A 24,874-nucleotide genomic window follows, 5' to 3' on the forward strand; every position below is an offset into this window, starting at 1 on the left:
GCTAAATCCTGCTTTTAAAAACGAACTCTCCCTTTTGCGTAAATCTCTGAAGCTAATAAATAAGCCCCGCCACGCAGATACTTCCGGGTTACTTCACTCATCTAAGGAACCTTCATTAGCAATGCGGCCTAACCGAAAGCACCCCGTGGTCAGATCTCTGACGGCGAGGTGAGAGGTTTGTAAACACTGCACATCCTGGAACATACCAAAGCAGAGGGGGAGTGATGACATTTCATTACCGTCTACATCTCAATTTCACAACTGCACAAAGTGTTTAGTTTATGCTTCTTTTAGCACACATTTTGTAGTGTATCGACTTTTCTTTAAGGCACCAAGAAGGCGAATATTTACATTTACCGACTACACTTTCCCGGCTCCCACCCTTTCTTCTTCTCTGTGAGGAAGTGAGCGTCTGGTGCTGGATCAGCTGATCAGCTATAGGAGATCCCCGCCCAGTTGCCAGAGTCAGCCCTGGTGCTCCGGGTATGGTTGTTTTCACACACACATCCTTTTTTTTCCTGTGAGCGGCTTTTGCCTGGAGGATGCACCATCAGGACCGGACTGTCTGCCGCTCGTGTCTGAGTGCTGTGAAGCGAGCGTGGCCCCGCGCATCTCGTGCTGCTTTTTCTGTCGGTGAGTCATTCATGCACCACGTAGCTAGCTGATTTTGTTTGCGGCGGGGTTCTTTGCTTTAACACTATGCGCTTTATTATTATAACCAAAGAAACCCTAACCAAAGAAAACAAATGTGATTTTCCTGTGACGTTAGGAAAAAATAGGAAAATTCTATTTTTAGGATTTTTATCTGCTTACCTTTGGGGAAAAAACGTGTCTGACTACTCTTTAATATATTTCCTAGCCTGTAAGGTAGTGATAGTATCATGCAGGTTTTGGTCTGAAGTCGTGCTGTTACATAATCTGTAGGCTCTAATGCTACAGTGTACTTACAGGCTAAAGGCTGCTGCAGCCAACTGTTATTTGGCCACATTTCATGCTGCATCCACAGCCTCTTTCATCATCATCCTATGCGCCAGCACCGTCACGTTAAAGCCTGCTGTGGCCGTGTTGGTGGTGTTAGTCAGCTGACGGGGCTTGTTGTGTGCCTTGGAGCGTGCGTCCACCCTCAAAGCACACACACTCCTGTTTCTGTAGAAATGCACGGGTTTATCACACTTGCTGTTTTTGCCGATACTTACAATGAGGAAGTGAGAATTTAAACTTTGTTCTACCCGGCCTGCACAATTTGGTTATCAAGCTGTCACTTGTAATTCTCCAGAATGCTTTTTTCCCCCCCAGTCGCTACACACACACACACATGCACACAGACACACACTCAGAGTATTTGCAGGCAGACGTATGACTAAAAACACGTTAAACTGGTCAAAGTGTTTAGAGTTATTTGTCTTCTAATTGAAACCCTTGTATATAAGTTCTGTTAGTGGGGAGAAAACCCCCCACTTTGAAACATATCATCAGTCCAATCCACCCATGACAGGGATGAAAGCCTGGATTTTACAAACAGTGCTGGTTTTGCAAGTAAGCCTTGATGAAAGACTGTCTAACCTCATAGTTGCTGTGGTGCTGGTCCGTAGGTCAAGAAAACTCTTTGTGAACAGAGCTAACATGTGTCACATGCACGTGTCATTGATCACACATACACACCCGTGCATGGATGCTCTGGGTATTTTTGAACCGGCTCTTCTTTAATATTCAATGCACATTACAGTTAAAACACACACACACACAAAAAGAAGATGTGACCTTTTTTTTTTTTTTAGATTAATACATGATCGGCCTGTATTTTCTAGTCACAGATGTGCACAATGATGCTTTTATGACCAGCAGTAAGAATCCGCACTACAGAAATGACGATGTCTGGGGTCATTTAGCAAACCTGGCACCACTGCAGGACACTTTATGTATTTAAAGCGTGTCACCACTTTTTGCATGACATTCGACTAATGTAAGATTCTATGCTGGGGGCACTTTGCATAATGTTTTAGCCATGCAGAGGGAGGGAATTGTGGGAATGCGCAAGGACAGTGCATTCCTGAATTCCATTCCACCAAGATGATCTAATGAACAGGTCGAATTACAGTTATTTGAAAAGTTTGAACAGGAAACGGAGTGACAGCAAGGTTCACATAGAAGAGGAAGAGTTTAAAAAAACAAACAAACATTGAAGACCACAAAAAGCTCAGACGAGAAGCGCAGAAAATGGCTGCAGTGACTTCAGTCTTTTTAATACTCCATTCCACATATTTTTGTCACTGTTCCCAAATTACAGTACACAATAACATGTAGACGCTGGTTTGTGTTTGCATGTTCTCTCTGTGCCTGCATGTATCCTCCACAGTCCAAACACTCTTATGTTAGGCTAACTGATGACTCTAAATTAGCTGCAGATGTGAATATGGACAACAGAATGGTTGTCTGTCTCTGTGTTAGCCCTGTGGCTGAGTGGTGATCTATCAGGACCAATTTTGCGAAGGGGCTTCATGAGAAACTGGGACTATTGTGGAGGGCCACACTGATAAGGTGAGCTCATACACCCAGTTTCTCATGCGGCATCTTGGAAAAGATGGTGATTCCCCACCGTGCAACCCTGAATTGGATAAGATGAGGAGCATGGATGGATAGATGAATTCACCAGTTTCATCCAAGAGTATTTTTAAAGAGACCAAAAAAGGTTCAATTGAAAACTTTGGGTTTTGTTTGTTTTTTGCTGTTTAAAAAAGAAATGCATTTTTAGCTTTATTAAGCTAATTGTAAAAATCACCAACCAGGTTTTTTTTTTTTCTTTGGAAGGCCAAAACTTAAGGATGACACCAATAATTGTATATGTAGGATAATGTTTACTCATTTTTCAAATCTACCAGCCAGTTAGCCTACACAGCTTTGTGGAGAGGCCTGTGTTTTTCTGTTTTGTCTGTTGTGTGTACTTTTTTCTTTTTAAATTTGCTAAATGTTCAAAGAAGAGCCTTTAAAAAGTTTTTATTCTTTATTTTCAGAAATTAAATGTAATTATGGGGCAGTGGGTTTATTTAATAGCCTAACAAAGTGAAGACTCTTTTGTCCAACAACGTGTAAAACACTTCACTGATCACAATGACGTGAAGAAAAGCCAAAATATAATATGCCCATATCCTCCTGAGAACCGAGGAAAGGGGAATCTTCCCATTGAACGTTTTCTGTGATTTCCTTCCTCTTTGGAGCTAAAAGAAGCCACCCAAACACACGAGATATCAATGGAAAGCCCAGAGTGTCCTCCATTTAGTACATCAGGAATTAGTAGGGTGGCTCAAATAAGTCAAAAGATATAGACCAAAATCAAACGTCAATTACATAGGACATAAATGAGTAGGCTCGTTGTCAGGACGATATGAAAAAGCAAGGTCTCAGTTGATCACCGCCTCCTCTGGACATGAAATAACCTCAACTCTTTCACATCCTCACTCAGTCTAGAGCTGGGTTTGTCTATTTTTCACTGGTGTCCTAGGCAGAGTTGTATTGGTAGGCTTTAACATTTTGTCTTTTATTAGATTTGAATTCTTTCAATCAATTCCTAAATTTTTGTAGGTTATAAATTTGCCAAATGGCATGTGATTTTCCCCGTGAATGAACTGTCGTCCTGAGCATGTGCTCGGGACGGTGTTTACAGTGGTAAAGCCCTCTTAGATCAGCCACAGGGAGTCCAGATGCCCGTGCTTCTCTAATCCTGCCTTCCTGCTCCCCCACCCATTCCTTTGTTTAGCTATATTTGAATACATAATATGCACACGTATTCACAAGCAACTGTCTTTACCGCAAAAACAAAGCAGGTAATAACTGGGCTTTACCGGTGGAGCATTAATCAACTTAAGGGCCAGACATTTCCCTCAAAAGTTGGTGGAAACTGAAACAAGGTTTCAGTGCATTTATTCAACCGGTGGTCCAAAATCAAACTCTTTAAAAAAAAATCTTAATCTTCCTTTGTGTCTGCAGGCCACTGTTTGCTAGCAAGTTTTCTCTGCTGAACCTAAAAGCTAAGCGAGCTGCAATGTTGCCCCATTTTTTTTCTTTTTTTTTTTTTGCTTCCCAGAGGCCCAAAAATCAATTAATGCTGTTCTAAATTTTCCTGTAGACAAGAGAGATGCAAAGTGTATCTCTTTGTGTGTTTTTAAGCTCAGCTCTTTGCTTGTTTTTCTGCGGCTGTGCTCGCAGGGCTGCACAGTTCGTGTTAGAAAGAGTCCTCCTCCTCAGACTGAGAGACAGGTCAGACAGCCAAACACCGAGCAGTCATGAATGAGGGCATTTGTCTCCTTTGCCTCAGAGCTCGTGTATGTCGGTGAACAGAGCTAATTGGATAATTTTATTTGGAATAAACAAGCCTCAGAGGCTGAGGACATCCAGCAGGTTTCACACACATTTATGCTGCTACTGTTTTTTTGTTTTTTGAGTTTTTTCCCTCAAAAACTCTCATTTGCCATTTTTACCAGAGATATTATGCTGATGATGCTGGGATCAGACTAAAGTATCATGGATCCTGAGGAGTTGGAACTTCAGAATGACTACCGTTATCGTAGCTATGCAGCAGTCATCGAGAAAGCGCTGCGAAACTTCGAGTCTTCCAGTGAGTGGGCAGATCTCATCTCATCCCTGGGAAAGCTCAATAAGGTACAGTCTGAATGTGCAGAGATGACATGCTTTTAGCTCTTTTTTTTCCATGTCTTCCTGGTGTTGACATTATTGGTTCACCACTGCTGCCTGTCTTTCAGTTCCCTATAGTTATGCATTAGTTCTCATTTCCCACATAAAAACTCTCCCTATGTGTTTAACAGCTTTATAACTAGTAATAAATGAGCCACTGTCCTTTTTTTCAGTACAGCAAGATGTTGACTTTGGAGTGTCTGTGTGTGCCGATGTCGAACAGTTGGAATGCGAGGGAGAAATTTACCTGATTGATTTAAAACTGTAAATGACTTTAAGCACTGAAGTGTAATCTGTGGGGGGGGTTTAGTTTAGTCGTCGTGTTTTGACAGGTTCTCACATTTCCTCTTAACGGTTTTTCGCTGTCATCTAAAGAGTTTTCTTATTATTTTCTCTGCATTTGAAACAGGCCCTACAGACTAATCTGCGATACTCCCTCCTGCCTAAGAGGCTGATCATAGGGAAGCGTCTAGCTCAGTGTTTACACCCGGCCCTGCCCAGCGGTGTACACCTCAAGGCTCTGGAGACCTATGAGGTCATTTTCAAAATCATTGGAACAAAATGGCTAGCCAAGGATCTGTTCATTTACAGGTAGAAAAACCAAACCTTTGATGCTTAAAGAAAAACAAAGAGTTCATAAGTTTACTTGAGCCTGTGTGTTTTTGTGCTTTTTAGTTCAGGATTGTTCCCACTTTTGGCCCACGCAGCCATGGCAGTAAAGCCCGTCCTGCTGACGCTGTATGAGCGTTACTATCTCCCTCTGCAGAAGGCTTTGCTGCCCAGTCTTCAGGCTTTCATAACAGGTCTCCTACCAGGCCTGGAAGAAGGACTGGAGGTCTACGACAGGTACGTAGCATAAAAAGACAGTTTATTATGACTGAATTCCACGTATGCTGTTAGTACCTACAAGTTCACCAAATCCGAAGATGAAAGTAGAAATGCAAGACATCTCTTTGCACCTCTGAAGGAACAAAGACATTTGCATTTTCAGGGTTTTTCTTGGTGTTTGTTGTGCATGCAACATGCATCTAACAAACAAGCCATCCAGATCTGGCCGCCGTGGCGAGCCCTGTGAATAAGGGAGGGGCTTTAGTATAATTCTGGTATTATTTATGAGATGCTATCAAATATTTTACAATTATACAGTTTTGAAAAAAATGAAAAAGAACCCCATATATGATTTAAGTTTGGTTGTTGTTCCTTAGAAATTTGCCTCCATGTGCAGCTGATCACCACTCCCAGCGCTCCTGCTACATTTGGATCACTGCCTGAAAGTTCCAGTCTGATCCCTCTTTAGGAACAAATTTGCAATTCATCCATCCTGCATCCTGTTCAGTTTTCTGGCCGCACCAACACAATCATCACTAACCACTCACAATTTTATATGGATACCTGTGACCCTCTCCTTTTCTGCAACGTGAGATTCAGGCTGAACGTGGTCACCGTCCCGATACAGTGGACCAAATCCAGCACGGGTCATGAAAAACAAATAAATAAATCTTTAGGTACTGATCCAAAAATGGCAGGAATGCTGAAAGTGGTGTATAAAAATTAAGTCATTCAAGTTTGCTGTTTATGCATGGCTTCATAACACGTTTGCTTCTCAGCTGACCTAATGCAGTAGAGCGAGTCCTCACTTTACCGTTTTTCTGTTTGCTCACTCAGACATGCATTGTCAACATTTCAGCTTTAGTCTTACCATAAATGCCTTTTTTATTGTTTGTTTTGCACTAATGTACACAGCACTGGGTGTAGACAGGAAAAACAGTGAAAAATTATTCAGGACTTAACTTGCGGCAAAAGTTTCACAAGTGAAAATTATGTTGTGAGTCACTGGGCTCCACAGGACCGTGTCCTAACTAATCATTCTTTCTATACTCAGTCAGTGGATATCATTGGTCAGCACTGACAACAACACTGACGTGACATCACTGACGGCAATGTAGAAATATAGATTTATAATTGTACGTGTTGCTTTGTGCGTGTCACTGAGTCATCTCCACTTTGTGCCCTTCTGCTGTCAAGGACCGATGCTCTGCTGGTCAAGTTGTCACTGCTCGTGGGTCAGCAGGTCTTCTATGGTGCCCTGTGGGGGAGCATGCTGGTCACCCCTATGGTGCGGCTGCCTGCCTCCGTCTTTATAGTCACGCATTTTGACCGAATGGCCTCACTGAGCCAACAAGCGTACATGCTAGGCTACGATCAGCGCGTAGTGGTGAGTGCCTCTGCACATGAAATCCTTACTTATGGGAACAATTCATGTCACTTTTCTTCCCTTTTGTTTTTTACAATTCATGCTATCGAATGTCTGAACTTCTTTCTGTTTACAGGTGAAGTCACTTTGTCTATCTCTGCAAGATTCAAATGCCTTGGTGCAGAGGAACACACTTGAAATCCTGCTCTACTTTTTCCCATTTGCAACATGCCTGGTAGGCACTCCTTGTGTTTTCTTTTGTTTTTTTACTTTATATCTTTAACACTAAGCAAACTAAGTGCATTTATTATCCTAATCTAAGACCCGTTTCCAGTTTTATGTCCAAAGAAAACAATTTGTTTATAACCAGTCTTGTTTCTATTCATTATCACAGCATTTTGTGCGCCAGTGCTTAACAGTCTGGTGAGACGGTCAGTTAATCCAGTTATCTAAACACAGCAAGCACGCGTCTGTGTCGTATTCATTCTCCGTTCACTTGTGGAAAAAGTCCATCGGATGTTGGCATTTTAGTGCTTTATTTTTCCTAACAAATAATTAAGTTGAAATAATTGAGTTAAACTGTAAAACATGATGCTCTTTGTGCTCATGATCCAGCATTGGCTGAAAATTTCAAGCATTGCAATCAATGAATGTTTTCATGATCAACACAAATGTAAGGCAAAAACAAATATATTAGATTTGGCGTTGGGCAGTGGGGGGGGGGCAGTGTGAATTGCACCCTTTCAACTTTTCAGACTCTCAAATCAAAGACGGACTATACCAAAACACATGTATCATGTTTATGGTAATACTGTTATAGTATTAGGACTTTTTTTGTTGTTACTCGGCTAACTGTGCATCTTCCTGTTGTTGGCTAGAACCCAGCAGAGCCCACCATTGCTTTGAGCTTTGAAGACATGATCACAGTCGTCTCTGCAGCCTCACTCACGCTGCTCAGAAGAGACATGTCCCTCAACAGACGCCTCTACGCCTGGCTTCTAGGTCCTTGTCATCAGAATATACCAGAGTGAAAATTCATACGTACCACCGTTTGGCAAAATTGTCTGGTTCACTTACACTTCTCATCTATATATGCGTGTCGTTTCCAGGGACGGATATAAAAGGAGGAATGGTGGCTCCACATCCCGAGCTCTCCACCACCATGGAGGAGCATACGGCATTTTACTTCAGCACCTACTCCAGGGATTTCCTTGTGAAGGTAGCTAATGTATTTAATAGCAAATAGGCAGAGAAAAAACATCAAGAATACACAAAAACATATTGTATGCATGTTTGCTTTTTAGTTTAAACATCAAGTATATGTTTCTGAATCCAGTAGCTGGTTTTCTTAACCTAAAGGTTGGGGGTAAACAAAAAGAAACAGGTGATGTGGATGTTTCAACCATATCACAAATTACATCTAACCATCACTGACTGGCCTGTTAGATCTTGTGTTAAACAGTTTTTTATGGAGTCAGTCCTCCACATAACTTCTGTTTAACTAATTGCATTAAAGCAAATGTGTAGTGTATTTACCAAAACTGTAAAATGACCATAAATGAGAGGAAGTTGCTCATGAGAGTGAAGTAAAAATGAGTACGAGTGGCTGGTTGACTGTTTTATGGAGATTTAGTAGTTTCAAATTGCTTCTGCTGGTACACCGCAGAGATTCCTGTAGTGAAACTTGGAGCAAAGTTGTTTTTTGCATGTGTTGAAGGTCTCACTCGGTGTGATTTCCCCTTAGCCTGATGTATAGTACTAATAAAGTCACGAGCCACCCCTCACTTCTTTATATTTTGGTAGGAAAATGAGAAGTGGGTGCAGTTATTTATTGAAGCATGTGCAACCATACATGGAAATATAGTAAAATATAAAGGACAAAAATTGACTGTGTACAATGAGCTTGAAAGGCAGTTTGTTTGTTTTTCCATCACTGTTTTAAGCAGTTCTTGGGAATTGCTTTTACAGTCAAAGCAAAATATCAAGAAATGGGGCTGACTCAAGACTTTTGCACAATCATGTACATGTACTTGCCTGTGCTTATTTTTATCTTCCATTGGAACAAATTAATGATATTAATTAACAATGTGAATAATAATAATAATAATAATACTTAAATTTAAAAAAAATATGATTCATCATAAAAAAAAAATTAGCAAGCACTTAAGGTTCTGTGACAGTAGATTGATCACCAGACCTCTTTCCCGAAGCAACAGACTACTACAGTACTAAACTTCAGCTGAGGTCAGTGTTACAACTGAGACTGAAACTGTGTTGGAGTTTTCACCACTGAAAGGAAGGCAGGAGTCCATCATCTAAACAGACCGTTTTCTTAGTCTGACAAGTAGGATTGCATTGTAGTGGCCTTTTTGTGTTTTTCTGGTTATGCATTTTAAGATTATTTTGCATTAAATATTGAAGCTAAGTGGCACATCTGCTCATGCTGTGGTTTGTGAGACGGTGAATACTTAGAAGTAAAAATAGCATTTACACATTTGTCGCATCTTTCACTGCGTCCCATGTGTTCTCAAGAGGAATGGAACTAAAGGAGGATACTGAGAATATTAAGCAGTGTAACTTATTCAATTTCAAATGAAAAAGATCAGTTCATATCTCATTGAAAATGAAAACGAGATATAGTGAAACGAGGGGTTACAGAATAAGAGTAAGAGATACTGCGGTGCATCTCTGACATGACTTGATTTGCAGGTCACATGTTGTTCAAACCTCTCACTAAGTAGCAATAAAATGTGTGCTCTTCATCAAAGAATGGTATGCATCGGTTAAGCGTCTGCGTTTTCTCACATGACTTGAACAGGTGAGGTACACTTGTTTAAAGTGTGCATCAATAGATGTTTGTCACATGTTTCTCTAAGTCTCATTTGTTTATGTCTCTGACTTCAGGCTCTGATTAACATCCTCAAACAGAAGGATGTGAATAGTGACCCGGAAAATGTGACTAGTTACCTCAGGCCCTTTCGCATCATTATCAGCCTGCTCGATAAACCGGAGATAGGTAAGCAGCATGTGTGCAGTGCACAAAAACGTCACAATTCTGAATTACTTTATCAACCACTTATTTGATAATAGTCATATTTCTCCTCAGGTCCGCCTGTCTTGAGCCGTGTGTTGTTGGAGGTGGTCCGAGCTTTCTACAGCTACTGTCGAGAAATGCTGGGAGAGGAAACCATCACCAGCTCAGGACTCTCAGGCAACCAGCTAGCTAGGTAAGAGCAGTAAATGGTAAAACACATGAACTGCATGTTCACTGCTGATTAAAGAGCATGTGACAAAACGTCAAACGCCGAGATGAATCCAAAAACATGCTTTCTTGTGTTTTCCCTCCACAGTAAGATAAAAGAGAATAAGAATGCATCAGAAATCATAAAGACTGTGAACATGCTCGTGAGTTCCATGAACAGCGAATATCTTTGGGAGTACATGACTCGACGCTTCTGCGCCTCTCTCAGGTACGAGGATGACACCGAATTCTTGCATGGGAAATTCTAAAAAGCTAAAGGCTGAGTCAAACAAATAACAAGTGCCAAGATTATATGCAGCGTGTATGTGAAGATTTCTTGTTTGCTGTCAAACATCACCTTACAAGGATCGTTGTTTCTCGCTCTACTCTAGCAACAAGGATGACCCACCAACGCCTCCTGAACAGGACCGCAGTCATCCCGCTCCCTCCGTCTCAGAGATGTCCAACCTCATCATTTTCCTGCTTGATGTTCTTCCTCTGGTAAATGGCACAAACATCTGCACATCATTGCTGATCTATCTCTGTGAAGGCTGTCGTCAACAGCTCAGGGAGATGTGATCTGCATTTTAGATCAGAGTCAGCATCAGCCAGTCGGTATTTTAGAACTGATTGGATTATTTGCCAGAAAGTCACAGAAAAAGCAATCACAAGTCAGTCTCGCGCATACACCCATTCATAAACAGCACAATCATCATGTTTCTTCTTTGCAACAGGAGCTCCATGCAGACATCCAGTCACATCATCTTCCTGAGATGCTGGGCACCATGCTGCGAACCCTGTGCAGTCACATTGATGCGGTTTGCCTGGAAGACGTCACACAGGGACTGCGCGCATGCTTCAAAGTCCTCAGTAAGATCCAGATGCCTGTGGCTTACATGGATGTTGAGGCAGGGGCGCAGGCAGAGGAGACGGAGTTACAGTCACTGAAAGAGGAATGCGCAGAGACTCAGGTTTGGCATCCAAGATGTGTCTCTTTAAAAATTACACCGTGTGAAGTTTGACTGTACCTCATCATGTCAGTTATACTCTGTCTAGGATAAAGAGAATGAAGGAGAGAAAAGCGGCTCCCCCGGTCAGGCCGACGGGAATCACGAGGATGAAGAGATAAACAGAGATGGAGGCGTTGAGGCAGAGACAGCAAACAGTGCTTTCCCAACACTCAGGTCTGAGGACAGCGGATTAGGCATCAGCGCCTCACCCTCAGAGCAGCACCTGCCACCAGGGGTCACGATGGGGACTGAGGAGAATGGAGTTTTCAAAGAAGGCGAAGGAGTGTGGAGAAGGGGGGGCAGTATAGACACCATGGCCCAGTGTCTGCAGGACATCCTGGCCTTCATAACCACAAGGTGAACATCTGAGCCGGTTGTAGTCTAAATGATCATCATGGGCCGCTTTTATTAACTGTGATTTCTAAATATTCGCAGATACTTGTTGGTGCAAGTGGAGGATGTCAGGGGACCAATTGAAGAGCCTCATCCTGACCTACGTGCTTCCTCTGTAGATCAGAAGTCTTTGATGGTGAATGTGGGTGGGCGTGAAATCAAAGACAAACTGACGGAGCTGTTCACGCCAAATAAACGTAAATCCCGTTCCTCTTCTGACACCCGGGTCTCAGCAGCCTCTGCTGAGAAGAAAAGGGATCACAGGCATTCGGGGCACCTGGACTGGTCAGCTGGTTATATGCCCCGCGGCAAGGCAGAGATCTCTGAGGCCTGTCGACAGGCCTTCATCGCCACCTGCCACCTTCTGCTGGAGTGCACTACCTTCCCCATTTACCTAAGCGAAGAGGAGACTCTAGCTTTCCACACAGATATGTTTGGTCACACAGGTCAGCGCATAGATGTGTGTGTTAATACCACTGTCAGTTATCCTGCAAAGAGGGATAAGTGACTAACAACTCTTCTTTTTCATCAGGTTATCAAGTGGACAGCCTCCCAGTGTGGCTGAGGTCCTTAATGACGCTGTGCTGCCTGTCCAGAGACTACAACATCCAGCACACTGCAGTGGCTTCCCTACTGGAACTGATCAACCACTCCCAATCCTTAACACTGGTTATTCAGGACAAGCAGAGACGCTACCAGTGCTCTGAGTCTAACCCACTGAGTGGGCGGCTGCAGATGGTCACTGTGCCACCCATCTACCCTGCCCTGCTACGCACCATAGAGGAGGGCACCGACTTCTATCAGGTTAGGTTTTCATTCATTCGAATCTTGTTCTAACTTGGTGTAAATGGGCTGATTTACATTATAAGACAGTAGAGAAACAGATGAAAGATCCTCAGCAGTAAAAGTATTATTAAACAATTAAAAAGGCAAATTTATAAATAAATAAAATCGCAAAAGTAATGAAATGTATTCCAAATCCATGCCGCGAGTAAAATAAAACAATGTAAGATTTAGTAAGATAAGATTGAATTAATTAATAATAATGATTATTATTATTTTATTAATTTGCATGTGTTTTTAAGCTACACCAACATCTTTCAAGTTGATGCAAAGTGTTTATTATTAGCTACCAAGATCTCTGTAAGGGCAGCTGTGGTAAGACGAGGAAATGTGAAGGAAAACTTAGAGTTAAGAGAATAAACTGCCTTCAAGAAATCTGCTGGATTTCAAATGAGATAATTGGATAAACTAATAATAAATTACACGTGTTCATTTGTTTCTAAGATGCCTAAATGCAAGCCAGTAGCCAGACTGCCCAGTACAGAGTGATGTTGCAGGGTCAGTAATGTAGCAAGAAGCTTCTAGGTGCAAGTACTTTAGTCAGCAAGAGCTTTTCCTGTGCCTGTGTGGGTTTCCTGTGTATGCTGGCGTCCTCTTGCAGTCCAAAGACATGCTTGTTAGGCTATTAGGTCATTGAGTCAAACTAGCTATGGATGTGAGGTAGAAGTGCATATAATAAAGCACTGTGTGAATGTATGGGTAGCTTGTAGTCTAAAGCTGAGTGACTAGAAAGGTTCAGCATGAATGCCAGTCCATTTCTGTTTTCATTACTTGTCAACACTGCAGGCTGTATTTCTTTCTTATGTTAGAGTCCCAGGTACTCGAGTTTTCTGTGCTCTGTTTCTCTAAGCCAGGTTCTTATCAACCTCCTTTTTTTTTTTTTTAAACTGTGAGGCAATTCACCGTCATGGATCTCAGCAGTATCACAGAAATGTATTCATTTCTATCACACTGCATAATTACTGCTTGCCCGATGATGCACTGATGGATGTGTTTATTGAGGCTTTGAATGTGTACAAGACTGAGGGTCAACTGCTTTCAAAACAATTACGTGGTTTTTAAATGTATATACTCGTACGGATTTGCCTCTGACATATGTCTTCCGTACAATAAGAATTAAGACTAAAAATAAAACTGAAACAGATATAACTTGAACTCATTACAAAATACAAAACTGTGCTAAATATCTGTAATCAACAGATAATTCAAGGAGCTACCCTCATGGAATCTTTGAATGAAATTCAGTCTAATCACCATATCATCAGCACGTTTGAGATGAATTTGGTCTTTTTGATTTGTGATTTCTTCTTCTTTTTTCTTATTATCATGTATTTTTGGATTCTTTTTGCTCGTTTTTACTCAGAGGGTGTCTCGGGTGCTGTGGAGTCAGCTGGACACGGAGAGGCGAGAGCAGCACATTTCCTGTGTGGAACTGTTCTGCAGGCTGCACTGTTTGGCTCCATCAGCATCCATCTGTGAGGACATCATCTGCCAGGCGCTGCTGCACAAGGACAAGGTATCTGTGCCTGTGGACTTGCTTCGCTGCATTTTTTTCTTTCACATATTTACATTTTTATCTCTTTATGACATGTTACAGTTTACTAGCTCATCATGCAAATGCGCCCGATGGACGATGTGACAAGTTGAGCAAATAAGTGAAAGTTTTGTATGTTTGCTTTCCTCAGGCAGTAAGGCTGGAAGCACTACACCGCTTCACAGTGCTGTGGCACCTCACCCGGGAGATCCAGACCAACAGGACCATGTCCCTCAGTCGTTCCTTTGACCGGTTAGTACATCGGACAGAAATAGTGGATGGTTTGGTTATAAATGGTCTGGAAATAGGTGCTAGTTCAAAAGTGGATTAACCTGACACTCTTTGGCATCAGCAAGGTAGCAGTTAAACAGCATGTAAATGCCGCTTTGAACGATCAGCTTGAACACAGGCACTTTAGTTTTTCCCACAGAGAATGTTTACACAGCCACTGACAGCTGCCTAATGTGAATATGTAATGCTACAGGATGTAAAATAGTAGAGTGTGGTATTAGGTGGGAAAGCTGTACAGTTTGGGATCCTTGATTTGGATTTCCTAAGTTTGCTGTGAGTCATGTGGGTGTTGATGTTGATTTTGATTTTATTTTTTTTTAACATTCTTGCATTCTTATGTGTAAAATATATTGTTGTTCAAGTGCTCCTGCAGTTTTTAGTATGGTTGTGTGCCAAATGAATAAAATAATCATAAAATTTACTCAATTAAAAATAGAGGCTTGCAGTTGATGACAATGAGAAACTGTTTGAGTAACGGTTGCTGGTGGCTTCCTAAAGAGGACCAATTATGTTCATGTGAAGCTCCATGCTTTTATTCTGGAAGTCTACTAGAGCAGCTTTAGATGATCGATAGTTCAAAATTTTCCTCATTTAACTGATACTTTGTTGCACCCACTTGGTTCCCTTTCCTCTGATTTGCTGCCCCTTTGAAACAAAAGGTTTTCTTACTAAGATTTTGAAATGCGTGTTTCCTCCTGTCTCTTAGATCTCTGTGTGTGGTGGTGGACAGTCTGAGCTGTACCGATGGCTCAATAAGTGCAGCAGCTCAGTGCTGGCTGGTCCGGGCTCTGTCCCTCAGTGATGTCATCCGGATCCTGGAGCCTATTCTGTTGTTGCTGCTGCATCCCTCCACTCAGCGCTGCTCCATTCAGAGCATCAAACAGAATGTTACTGCTGGTAAGTGCGTTTTTCAGCATGTGTTGTTTTGGCGATGAAATGAAACCTTTTAGTTGGTCTTATGCATTTGGTCCTGTTCATTTATGCTGAGCTAACACGTCCATCGTTTTTAAGGTAACCTGAAGATTTTAAACAGTAGAAGTCGAAGCTCAAGCAAAACCTCAGGATCAGCGGACACAATGGCAACAGAAGTCACCACCTTAAATGTCCTGAACATTGTGGACCGAGAGTCCTTGTGGGCAGAGTTGGATAGCGGCCCATATCCTGCAAAACCACCGGACAGCTTAGTGGCATCCAGGAGCGAGAGTGAAGAGACGGAAGAAGGAGAGGAAGAGGACGAGGAGGAGGCTGAAAGTGAACACACTGAGTCAGCTGACACCAGCGGTGCTCAGGTTTCCACAGATAACACCAGCTCAAGCTCGACTCCATATCCCAGCATTGAGGAAGGAGGAATGGTCAACGGGCTGCGGAGGGTTGAGTCTGGGCACACGCAGGCATCTGATTCACTGTCAAGTGAAGATGAGGAGGACTTGGAGCTGGAAGCCATGGCCAAGTCTCGCCTGTTAAAACAGGAACGTGAAAAGAGAGAAGCCATCGACTCCCTGTTCCGCCACGTGCTGCTGTACCCTGTGGCGGGTGGTTGGCGCCATCTGCTCCAAGGCTTGGGGCTGCTGGACAGTTTGATGAGGAGCAGTGCTGAGTGCCCTCTGGTGGATGCTCTGTCCTTCACCTCGCTCGACACGAGCTCCGCTGCACATTTAAACCTGGTGTCTAACCTTCTGCAGCGTCACCAACAGGCCCAAGATGGCAAGAACTTCTACGGGTGCCTCCTTTCCCCCTCCTCCACTCCTTCCGCACCCCCGTCCCTGCTCATTGAACTGCTGGTTTCATTGTGCCTGCGATTCCTTCGCTCTCATTACCCTTCCTATCTGAGCCTGAGTCCCCTTGACCTGCAGGGGAACAGAGAGGTTCAGGTGAAAAGCGTGGCGGTGTTGACCCGCATTGTGAACCAGCTCTGCTGCACAGCACGAGGACAGGATGCGTCCGATATGGAGTCCATCCGCAGACTCCTCTCTGGTTGTAAAGTGCAGCAGTATGCTCTGCTTACACTTTCTGCATCTATGTACATTAGCCAGAGGGGGACAGCCAAAGGACAATCTAAAGGTGTGGAGCTGCTAGAGGAGCAGGGAGGCCTGTCGGAGGAAAGTCTGGTGAATTTCGGGGCAGGAGGTGGACAGGAACAATACCCCTTACAGATGGAATTGCTCAACCTTCTCCAGGCTCTAATAGTCCTGGAATACCATGTGTGGTCAGGTAGAGCTGCCTCAACAGCTGGGCCGGGCGGGACACCTGGCCAACCAGGGGAGACTCGTGAATCATCACCTGCCAGCACCCCCCTTGCTCGCGAGTGGCAGACTGCAGTCCTTTTCCAACAGTCTATCAAAGCAGCCCAGTACGTCCAAAGCCACCCGATCACAGCCCAAGGCATGTTTGTTTCTGCTGCAGCCAGGGCTCTGCAGCCACAATACGGCTATGCCATGCACCCCCACTGGGTGTCGCTGCTTTGCTCCTCTCTGCCATACTTGGGACGTTCATTAGGCATCATTGTCACTCCGCTCATCAGTCAGATCTGCAGAAACCTGGACGAGCTCGTCAAGCTCTATGAGCATGATGGAGGGAAGACAAACCAGAGGTAACCTAAATACACAGGATTTAACAGGATACGAAAATAGGAATTCCTAGAATGGGATTTTGAATATTAGTTGTACATTTAATGCAACATTTTCTTTCTTTCTTCTGACTTTTTACCAGTCTGAGTAGTAGGAAGGAGAACATTGCCCCTGATTACCCACTGACTCTGTTGGAGGGTCTGACCACCATTACACACTATTGTCTACTGGACAACAAAAGGGTAAAAAATAGAGCACAGATACAGTATGTACTTCTTACATCTACAACCACTTAATGCTCATTTTATTTCCTCTCTGGCTTTCCGTCAGTCCCTCGTAGCCTGCGACCCTGTGGATGTCCGTAACGCACGCAACGCTGTGATTGAGGCGCTGCCACAGATGCTCAGTAGCATGGCATTGTTATGGGGCGTGGTCATGAGGGAAGAGTTTCAGCGGCGCGCATCGGACTCTGGCCAGAGCAGCAGACACACTTCTACCTCTGTTTATTTCAGAACGACCAAGGTGTGTATTTGCTGTTTATAAAAGTCGAAAAGTGGGGAATCGGCAATAGCCGTAAGCTTTTCTGTGCAGCACGTTTCGTTCACAGTGTTGGAACTATGTTAACTGTAGACTGCATCATCGCAGTCATCATTAATGCCGCATGTGTTGTTGAAGAAGTCATGAACTCATCCAGACACAATGTTGCCATTTCTAGGTCTTGCGGCAGCGGATACTGGAGTTCCTGCTCCCTCTAACTGGTCAGTATGGCGTTCAGGTAATGGCGTCACTTGGAGTCGTGTGGAGCAACAGGAAGAGTAAAAGGAGGCACAAAAACAAAGTAAGACCTACAGTGCGCGTGGAAACGATGAAAGGGCGCTCATATCCGAGTCGCTCGGTGGCAGCTTCACACTCTATTCTCCTTCAGGTTTTGCCCGTAGCCAGCGAGTCTCGTCAGACCATCGTGGAGATGGTGAAATCACTGAGCACTTTGCACACAGACACTGTCCTACATTTGGTCAAAGAGGTGGTGAAAAAACCACATCAGATCAAAGGAGAACAGGTACAAAAACACAGGTGCATGGAAAGACATTTAAGATTTGTAATTTGTACATTTCTTGAATCTTTTTTTTCTTTCCCATTTTTCTCTCCATTAGAAGTCGACACTGGTCGATATCCCCATGTTGCAGTTCAGCTTCACCTATATCCAGAGGTATGAGTAAGAACATAATTCAAGCACAAACCAAGGCTTTATATAGATCAGAAAAATGCTCTAAAAATAATCCCATTTTGAAACCATCTCTTCTTCCCTACATAGTATTTCAGCTCAGGCTCTGCAGGAAAACATTGCACCTCTCCTCAGTCTGTTACGGGAGTCTGTTCAGCTCAACCTGGCCCCCCCTGGACATTTCTTACTCCTGGGGTCAGTTCTCATCTTAACTTGACTACCAGTAGTATTTAGAACATCTTTTGAAAAGTAGGATTATTAATTCTGCCACAGAAACTGATGTAGATGCTTCGATGTATTAAATCTTGTTCATATTTAACTTGTTTGTGTCAGTTGGGAGGATTTGATGTTTAGTAACAGATTCTCTCTTGCAGAATCCTGAATGACTTTGTCAACAGGCTCCCTAACCTGGACAATAAGAAGGATACTAGAGATCTGCAGGTGAGATGCTGTGTGCTAATGTAAGTGAAAGCAGTGGATTGACTCAGTAAGCAGGTGCAAGTGTTTAATTATTCAATTGTTGCACAGGAGGTGACTCAGAGGATCCTTGAAGCAGTAGGTGGCATCGCAGGGTCATCTCTGGAGCAGACTAGCTGGCTCAGCCGTAGCCTTGAGGTCAAAGTTCAACCTCAAGTGTGCCCGGAAGCTGATGAGCCAGATGACGGTGATGGGGATGGCGACCATTGTGGTAACTTTCTTTGACAAATGTGTCACCTTGACTGTGATACGGCCATTTGCCTGTTGCTTGAGGAAAGTTAAGACATGGGTATAAATGCAGGCCTCAGTCATGTTGGACCTAGCAGAGATTGCTAACCACCATAAAATAAGCTTGAGGCTGTTGTGTTCACAATTTATTAATACATTTTATTTGTTGCATTTCACATCTGAATGTCCTTGAATCCCAAGCCCAGCTTCCTGCCTGAATGGGTGTATTTCTTTGAGTTAAAGGGGGGCCTATTATAATTTTCCGCTTTTATTAAACTGAGTAATAGTTTAAACTCAAATGGCATCATCATTCAATATCTATGGGAGCAGTGCAGACATACAGTAAATGTTATATGGGTATTTTATTATCAATCTATATCCAGTTCAGGGCCACGGGAGGGCTACACCCTGTCAGCAGTCTTTCAAAGAGCACTTTTTTCAGTTGTAGATAAGTTATCTAAAGTTCAGTACCAGGACCATAAACACTCCCCTTCCTTTTGTATCAAACTTACCCAACATCTCTGTTTGTTTTCATTTAGAAGAAGAATAGCCCTTTATTGTCCTTGCACATGTACAACGAAATTGGGTAGGTTGGTGTATAATCATTTGTCTACAGGCCGTTCAAACCAAGCAAAGAAGGTTTTGAGGTCCTCTGGTGTCGGGGGTTTGGCCTTTGTAGTTATTGAGAGTTCTGGTACCTCTCCAGGCCCTCTCTCCACCTCCTGTAGGCCTCCTTGGCCTGTTTGATGCCCCTCTTCGGGTTCGCTCTTGCAGTGCTGTACAGAGTTCTGATCAGACCCTGTAATTCACTCTTCATCCAAGGTTTTCCGTTAGGGTCTCCAGGTCCTGCTGTTCAAAGATGTACCAGTCTGTCCGATCCGAACAGTCCTGTAATTAGAGGAGAGCATCATCTGGCCATGTTTTAATGACCCAGGTGTTCGTTTTTCTTTCACATTACGGGCTGGCGACCATGATAGCGAATCATTGCTTGAGGGTTCTTGTCTACTTCATTTTTTTACTTGAATACTGTTGTAACATTCCTTTGCCATTCTAGATTCAAAGCACTAACATGGTCAGACGTAGTGGCCACAGCACCCACACACCTCTTATTACAACTAACAAACTATCTTGCTGTTCTTTCTGTCCTTGACAGAGTCAGCAGCTCAAGCTAGCACCATGGTCTCCTCTTCTGCTCCCTCAGTTTACAGCGTGCAGGCTCTTGTACTTCTGGCTGAGGTGGGATTTTATTTGTTATTAAATAAATGGATTCATGGTTTGTCTGCGCTTCAGGCACTATTTAGCACACTTTCTAACCATGTAGATCTTGGCACCGCTTCTGGACATGGTGTATCGCAGTGACGAGAAGGAGAAAGCTGTTCCTCTCATCTCGCGTCTCATGTATTATGTTTTCCCCTACCTGAAGAACCACAGGTAACTTGGATAATCTTAACATCTTTGGTCTCATAGGGCTTAATGGAATCCTTTAACTTTAACTTTTTCTCCTGCAGTGCCTACAACATGCCCAGCTTTGAGGCGGGTGCACAACTTCTTAGCAGTCTGAGTGGGTATGCCTATACCAAAAGGGCCTGGAAGAAAGAGGTCTTTGAGCTTTTCATGGACCCCCTCTTCTTCACAATGGATGCCTCTTGTGCACAAAGGTTAGTAATATTTGTGTGTTGGATGTCAATTTCTAATACACAAAAGTATTTACTTTCACCTTAAGATGCCCCATTAGTATCATATAACAGCTATGTACTTTTTATTGCATCTAATTCAAAGAACATAAAAAAAAAGTTGGATTAATTAAAAAAACCAAACTTTTCCCTTCTTTTAATTTCATGTGAATCTGTTACAAGTTTGAAATTATATTACACATATAACTTTGACATCACCAGCCTCTAATTTCTGCTGCTTGCCTGTTCCGTGTTTTCTGTAGTTGGAAATCCATTATTGACCACCTGCTGACTCATGAGAAGACCATGTTTAAAGACCTCATGAGTGAGTACAGACTCCAGGAGATGTTTAATTCTGGAAAGACACTGAAAGTATAAAAGTGAAGCTTTTGTGTGATAAAAGAGTTCAGGACACTCAAGGATTCAAAATGATGTGCAGACACAAAAAGAATTTGAACAGAACAGTCACAGTGTCACTTTTAATAATGTAGTTTACCAATTTAAAAGGGCGCTGTTATAAATCTCCATTTCATTGTACTGCAGGCATGCAGAGTAGCTCCCTGAAACTGTTTGCTAACGCTGACCAGAAACCCATGCTGCTGAAACGCCAGGCATTTGCAATGTTCAGCGGAGAACTGGACCAGTACCACCTCTATTTGCCCCTCATTCAAGGTTAGCTGCTGTTACTGGATATTTTGCAAATTTAAAGGTGATCTAGCTCAATCTGACTCAAAAAAAACAAGCAAAAAATTGTTTTGTTCTTTCTCTTCCTTCTAGAGCGTCTCACAGAGACTTTACGTATGAACCCCAGCCCTGCTGTTTCAGCCCAGATGTTCCTGATGTTTCGCGTTTTCTTGTTGCGGATTTCCACCCAGCACCTGACATCTCTTTGGCCCATAATGGTTACAGAACTGGTAATGATTAATTTCTCTAAGAACGTGGATTAATACATGGAGCAAACTGTGTTTAGCATCTATTTTCTGTCTGTCTCTGTTTTTCAGATTCGCACTTTTACACGTCTGGAGAAGGCTCTGCAGGTGGACAAAGACAACTCAAAGTGGGTTAATTGTTTTATTGACAAATTCCTGTTTCATTCCACCTTTTTGAGTGTCTAAAAACTTTGCTTTTCTTCTCGTAAATCACCAAGACTGGCTAAAGTGGTGCGTGGAACCCTTGACAGAAATGGACAGGTTAATTTCTCTCAGGCAGAGTTGGACATGTACCTGTCAGCCTGCAAGTTTCTGGACACCTCGCTGGCTTTTCCCCCAGAGCGGATACCACTCTTTCAGATGTAAGAGAGGAAATGGGGTCAAAGGGACTTTAAAGCATGCTTAGATATTTTGTGAGATTGACTAATAATTATTACTTTTGTCTGTTTTTGACTCATTTGCATGATTATCTGTTCATCACACAGGTATCGCTGGGCATTTGTCCCTGAGGTGGATGTAAACCGCTACAGTGGTCCAGAAAATACACTGATAGAAGGTGAACAGGAATGCATACCACACATTGTGAGAGTACTAGAAGGAATACAGCAACGCTATGGGGTAAGAACAGTCAATGTTTCCCCAAATTCAAGTGTTTTGAACTTTTTGGAGTCAAACACTCATAATTAGGGTCACTAGAATGGAGAAAAAATGGGACAAGATGATCATCTTCCTCCAGCATGCAAGGAAAGCAGGCCTGCTTAAGCCCGCATTATGTTGCATTCTGCGTTAGCATGTTCCTGAAAATAGCTAGAGAAAAACAGGATTTGTCTTGGTTTCTGGGAGGGTGGAACCGTGCAGGTATCACTACCAACACAGCATTTGTGTATGCTTAAAAATCACATTCATAAATAGAGCCTGATTAGTGTTCTGCATATAGCTTATTGAGTGAGTCAAAAATACACAACATTGGCACCACAGAATAAAAGTTTACAGTTTTACTGCTGTTTACGTTCTCGGGGTATTTTGGTCTGCTCTGACTTTCTAAGAGGGAAATCCAAGTTGAGGGTGTGTTCCACATAAAGCTTCCGACATTCGACTTATTCAGGAATGCACCATGTATACTCTGTTGCAGACATGGACAGGTGAGTAGTCATTCCTGTTATACTTCTTTGAAGTCCAGCGTCTGTGGTGCATGCATAGTTGGTGCATTGTAATGTAAATACACAAAAAATAGGCAGGCACACAGACGGTCACACATCTGATGACGAAATTTATGTCATAGTGGAACCCTTGCAAACCGTAACGGATTCGCCGACGTAGAACGTGTGATCCCTGCTTCACGAGTCATAAACCAGGTCACAATCACGGCCTCACAGTTCAGATATTTGTGGTCTTTCACACCTCCACTTTTCCATAATTTTCATAATAACCATTCAGAAATGTCTCTTGTGTTTCTTGAATAAGCACACAGTCTCAAAACTCTCAAACTTGGATGTAAATGCTGTTTGTACAACATGATTTTGAGTACAACAGGGTAAAAGCACAAGCAGCAGCACATTGTTAAACATCATTAATGAACAGATGGTGGGCATCAGCTTCTTGATGGAGCGTCTTTATACTCCAGCAGCAGCACCACCACATTCTGCAGCTTTAGTGACAAATATCAGGCCTGCTTCTTTTTTCTTTTTTTTTCCAACAGACCAGTAACGCTTTTTTAGCCAGTGACGCATATGCATGAATGACAAAGGGCTTGGTCACCTAGATGGCGTTTGATGTTCTGTCTTGAGTGCAGATGCCAAAGTAACTCTTGAATTGGAGTTTTTATCAGGAACAAAGTTCAAATAGAGAGCTGTGTTAGATAACACACAACATGAAAGGAACAGTTGTAAGAGGAATACATCAGGAGTTAAAAGTGTCTCACATTTAGTGTATTAGTTTCTCAGAGTTGAAAATCAAAATCACACAATCAAAGTGGAAATGTCAGGGAGGTTTACCTTAAACTTCTTATGTTATCTCTATTTTAATTTAAAATATAGTTTAATAGAAGCTATTTGTAATGTTCAGTCATCTCACTCTGATTATGCTGCCCTGTTGCATGATTTCAGACACTGGACGAGCTGAGTGAGGAAACTTCTACTGAGCATTTGGAGTTCCCCCTCCTCCCTCAGCGCTCCCTCTCCTCCATCACCCAGCTGTTGCCTTTCCTTCGCACCCTTTTTCATTCCTTCCAGAGCCCTCCCACCTCCAGCGATCCCGCAACCTACTTCCCTGTTGCAGACTACCCACCCGCCAGTTCACACGCAGTCCTGATGAGGCTGGAGCACATCGCAGAAGAAGAGTTCCTCGACTCCATGGAGAGCTAGAAAGCCTTTCGTGAACCAGCCATGCAAGCTGAATATGTAAAACGGGCAGAATCACTGATGACGATGTATTGTGAACTAGGAAAAAAAAGGAAATGTTTTGAGATTTTGCTTTTTAATTTCACTGGAAAACAAAGGGATGTTATTTACAACTGACTTTTTTTTGGTATCTGATATGATGGTACTTAACTGTTTATGGAAAATAATTACAAATAATTGGAAAATTCTTCTTTCTGAGCAATTCACATGAGACTGTCCCATTAACATCTTCTGCTTGCTTTATGACTAAAAACAATTGCCATTAATTATAATAATGGAAACCAACGTAAAGTTACCAGCGTTTTTTTTTTATAAAGCATGCATAAAATAATAATGATTGTTCCTGTGACGATTATTTAACTTTTGCACCAATAGGCAGGTTCCCTTTTCAATGATCTTAATGAGTAATATTGTTCATTTGCATAACTGGTTAACTTAAATCTGTAGTACAGCTGTAATCAGGTCTCTCTGACTCAAGAGAATGTGACGAACAAATGTCTCTTGGTAAAAATTCATAATAAGTTATGCTAAGAGTTCTACTGTTAAGTTACTGAATGTGCTTTGTGTATAACAGGGAAATAAGCTCTGGTTTTGCTATTTTTGGTGTTCAAGGGAAATTAGCCTTTCTTTGCAGTTGTTCACTGAAAGGTTTTACAACTGGCCATTGTCTTCTCCTTTTCCACAGTGCTAAATGTTTAAGTTATTTTGAATGTTTAAAAGACCAGGTCAGGTTTTAATTTAGCAAAAATAAAATTGAATAAATTAAACATTAAAATTGAGTGCTGTATTTATTTATTTATTTGGCTGTACAGCTTTAAAGTTACATGTTTTGGCGTGTTTGTATTGAGGGAAATTGTTGTGGAGCCTTAACTCTGCAGGGGAGACAGTAATGCATATTTATTTCTCAATAACCTGATGTGGCCCAGAGGCATATGAATTATGGATCAAATAGATTTAAAAATACAGTTTATGGAGCTGTGATTCTAAAGTTACAGGCTTGCCCAATATTATTGGTTATGGGGAAATGCCAGTTGGTAAGGTTTTACACTGACTGCAAACCTCTAGTTGTCTATTTTGCATTTGTAAAACTATCTCCGTGTGCTGGTGTAGCTCACCAGATGGAGTAGGTTACCCATTTACTGTGTGTTATCCCAGCTTTCCTGTCTTCCTCCATGTCCAAC

The 24,874-nt window shown here is 42.5% G+C and overlaps 1 protein-coding gene across 1 annotated transcript; it reads left to right on the forward strand.

The window, feature by feature from the left end:
• The first annotated feature begins 398 nt into the window (after positions 1-398).
• Positions 399-24,468, forward strand: dop1b (DOP1 leucine zipper like protein B). Its single transcript, XM_013908364.1, is given in 39 exon segments — positions 399-633; positions 4,479-4,656; positions 5,099-5,280; positions 5,365-5,535; positions 6,715-6,904; positions 7,020-7,118; positions 7,762-7,885; positions 7,993-8,102; positions 9,788-9,899; positions 9,990-10,110; positions 10,234-10,353; positions 10,524-10,558; positions 10,561-10,625; positions 10,859-11,095; positions 11,181-11,491; positions 11,570-11,973; positions 12,060-12,331; positions 13,734-13,886; positions 14,056-14,156; positions 14,902-15,092; positions 15,207-16,785; positions 16,905-17,004; positions 17,093-17,284; positions 17,478-17,600; positions 17,688-17,822; positions 17,917-17,972; positions 18,078-18,182; positions 18,362-18,428; positions 18,516-18,675; positions 19,846-19,928; positions 20,014-20,123; positions 20,201-20,350; positions 20,629-20,690; positions 20,909-21,037; positions 21,143-21,279; positions 21,367-21,422; positions 21,513-21,656; positions 21,780-21,912; positions 23,400-24,468. Coding segments are annotated over 38 exon segments (6,915 nt in total). The 5' UTR covers positions 399-633; positions 4,479-4,518; the 3' UTR covers positions 23,658-24,468.
• Positions 24,469-24,874: the final 406 nt, after the last annotated feature.

Source organism: Pundamilia nyererei, unplaced genomic scaffold (assembly GCF_000239375.1).
Source record: "Pundamilia nyererei isolate P.nyererei 1_Seehausen unplaced genomic scaffold, PunNye1.0 scaffold00009, whole genome shotgun sequence".
In the NCBI taxonomy this organism is placed as follows: Eukaryota; Metazoa; Chordata; class Actinopteri; order Cichliformes; family Cichlidae; genus Pundamilia; species Pundamilia nyererei.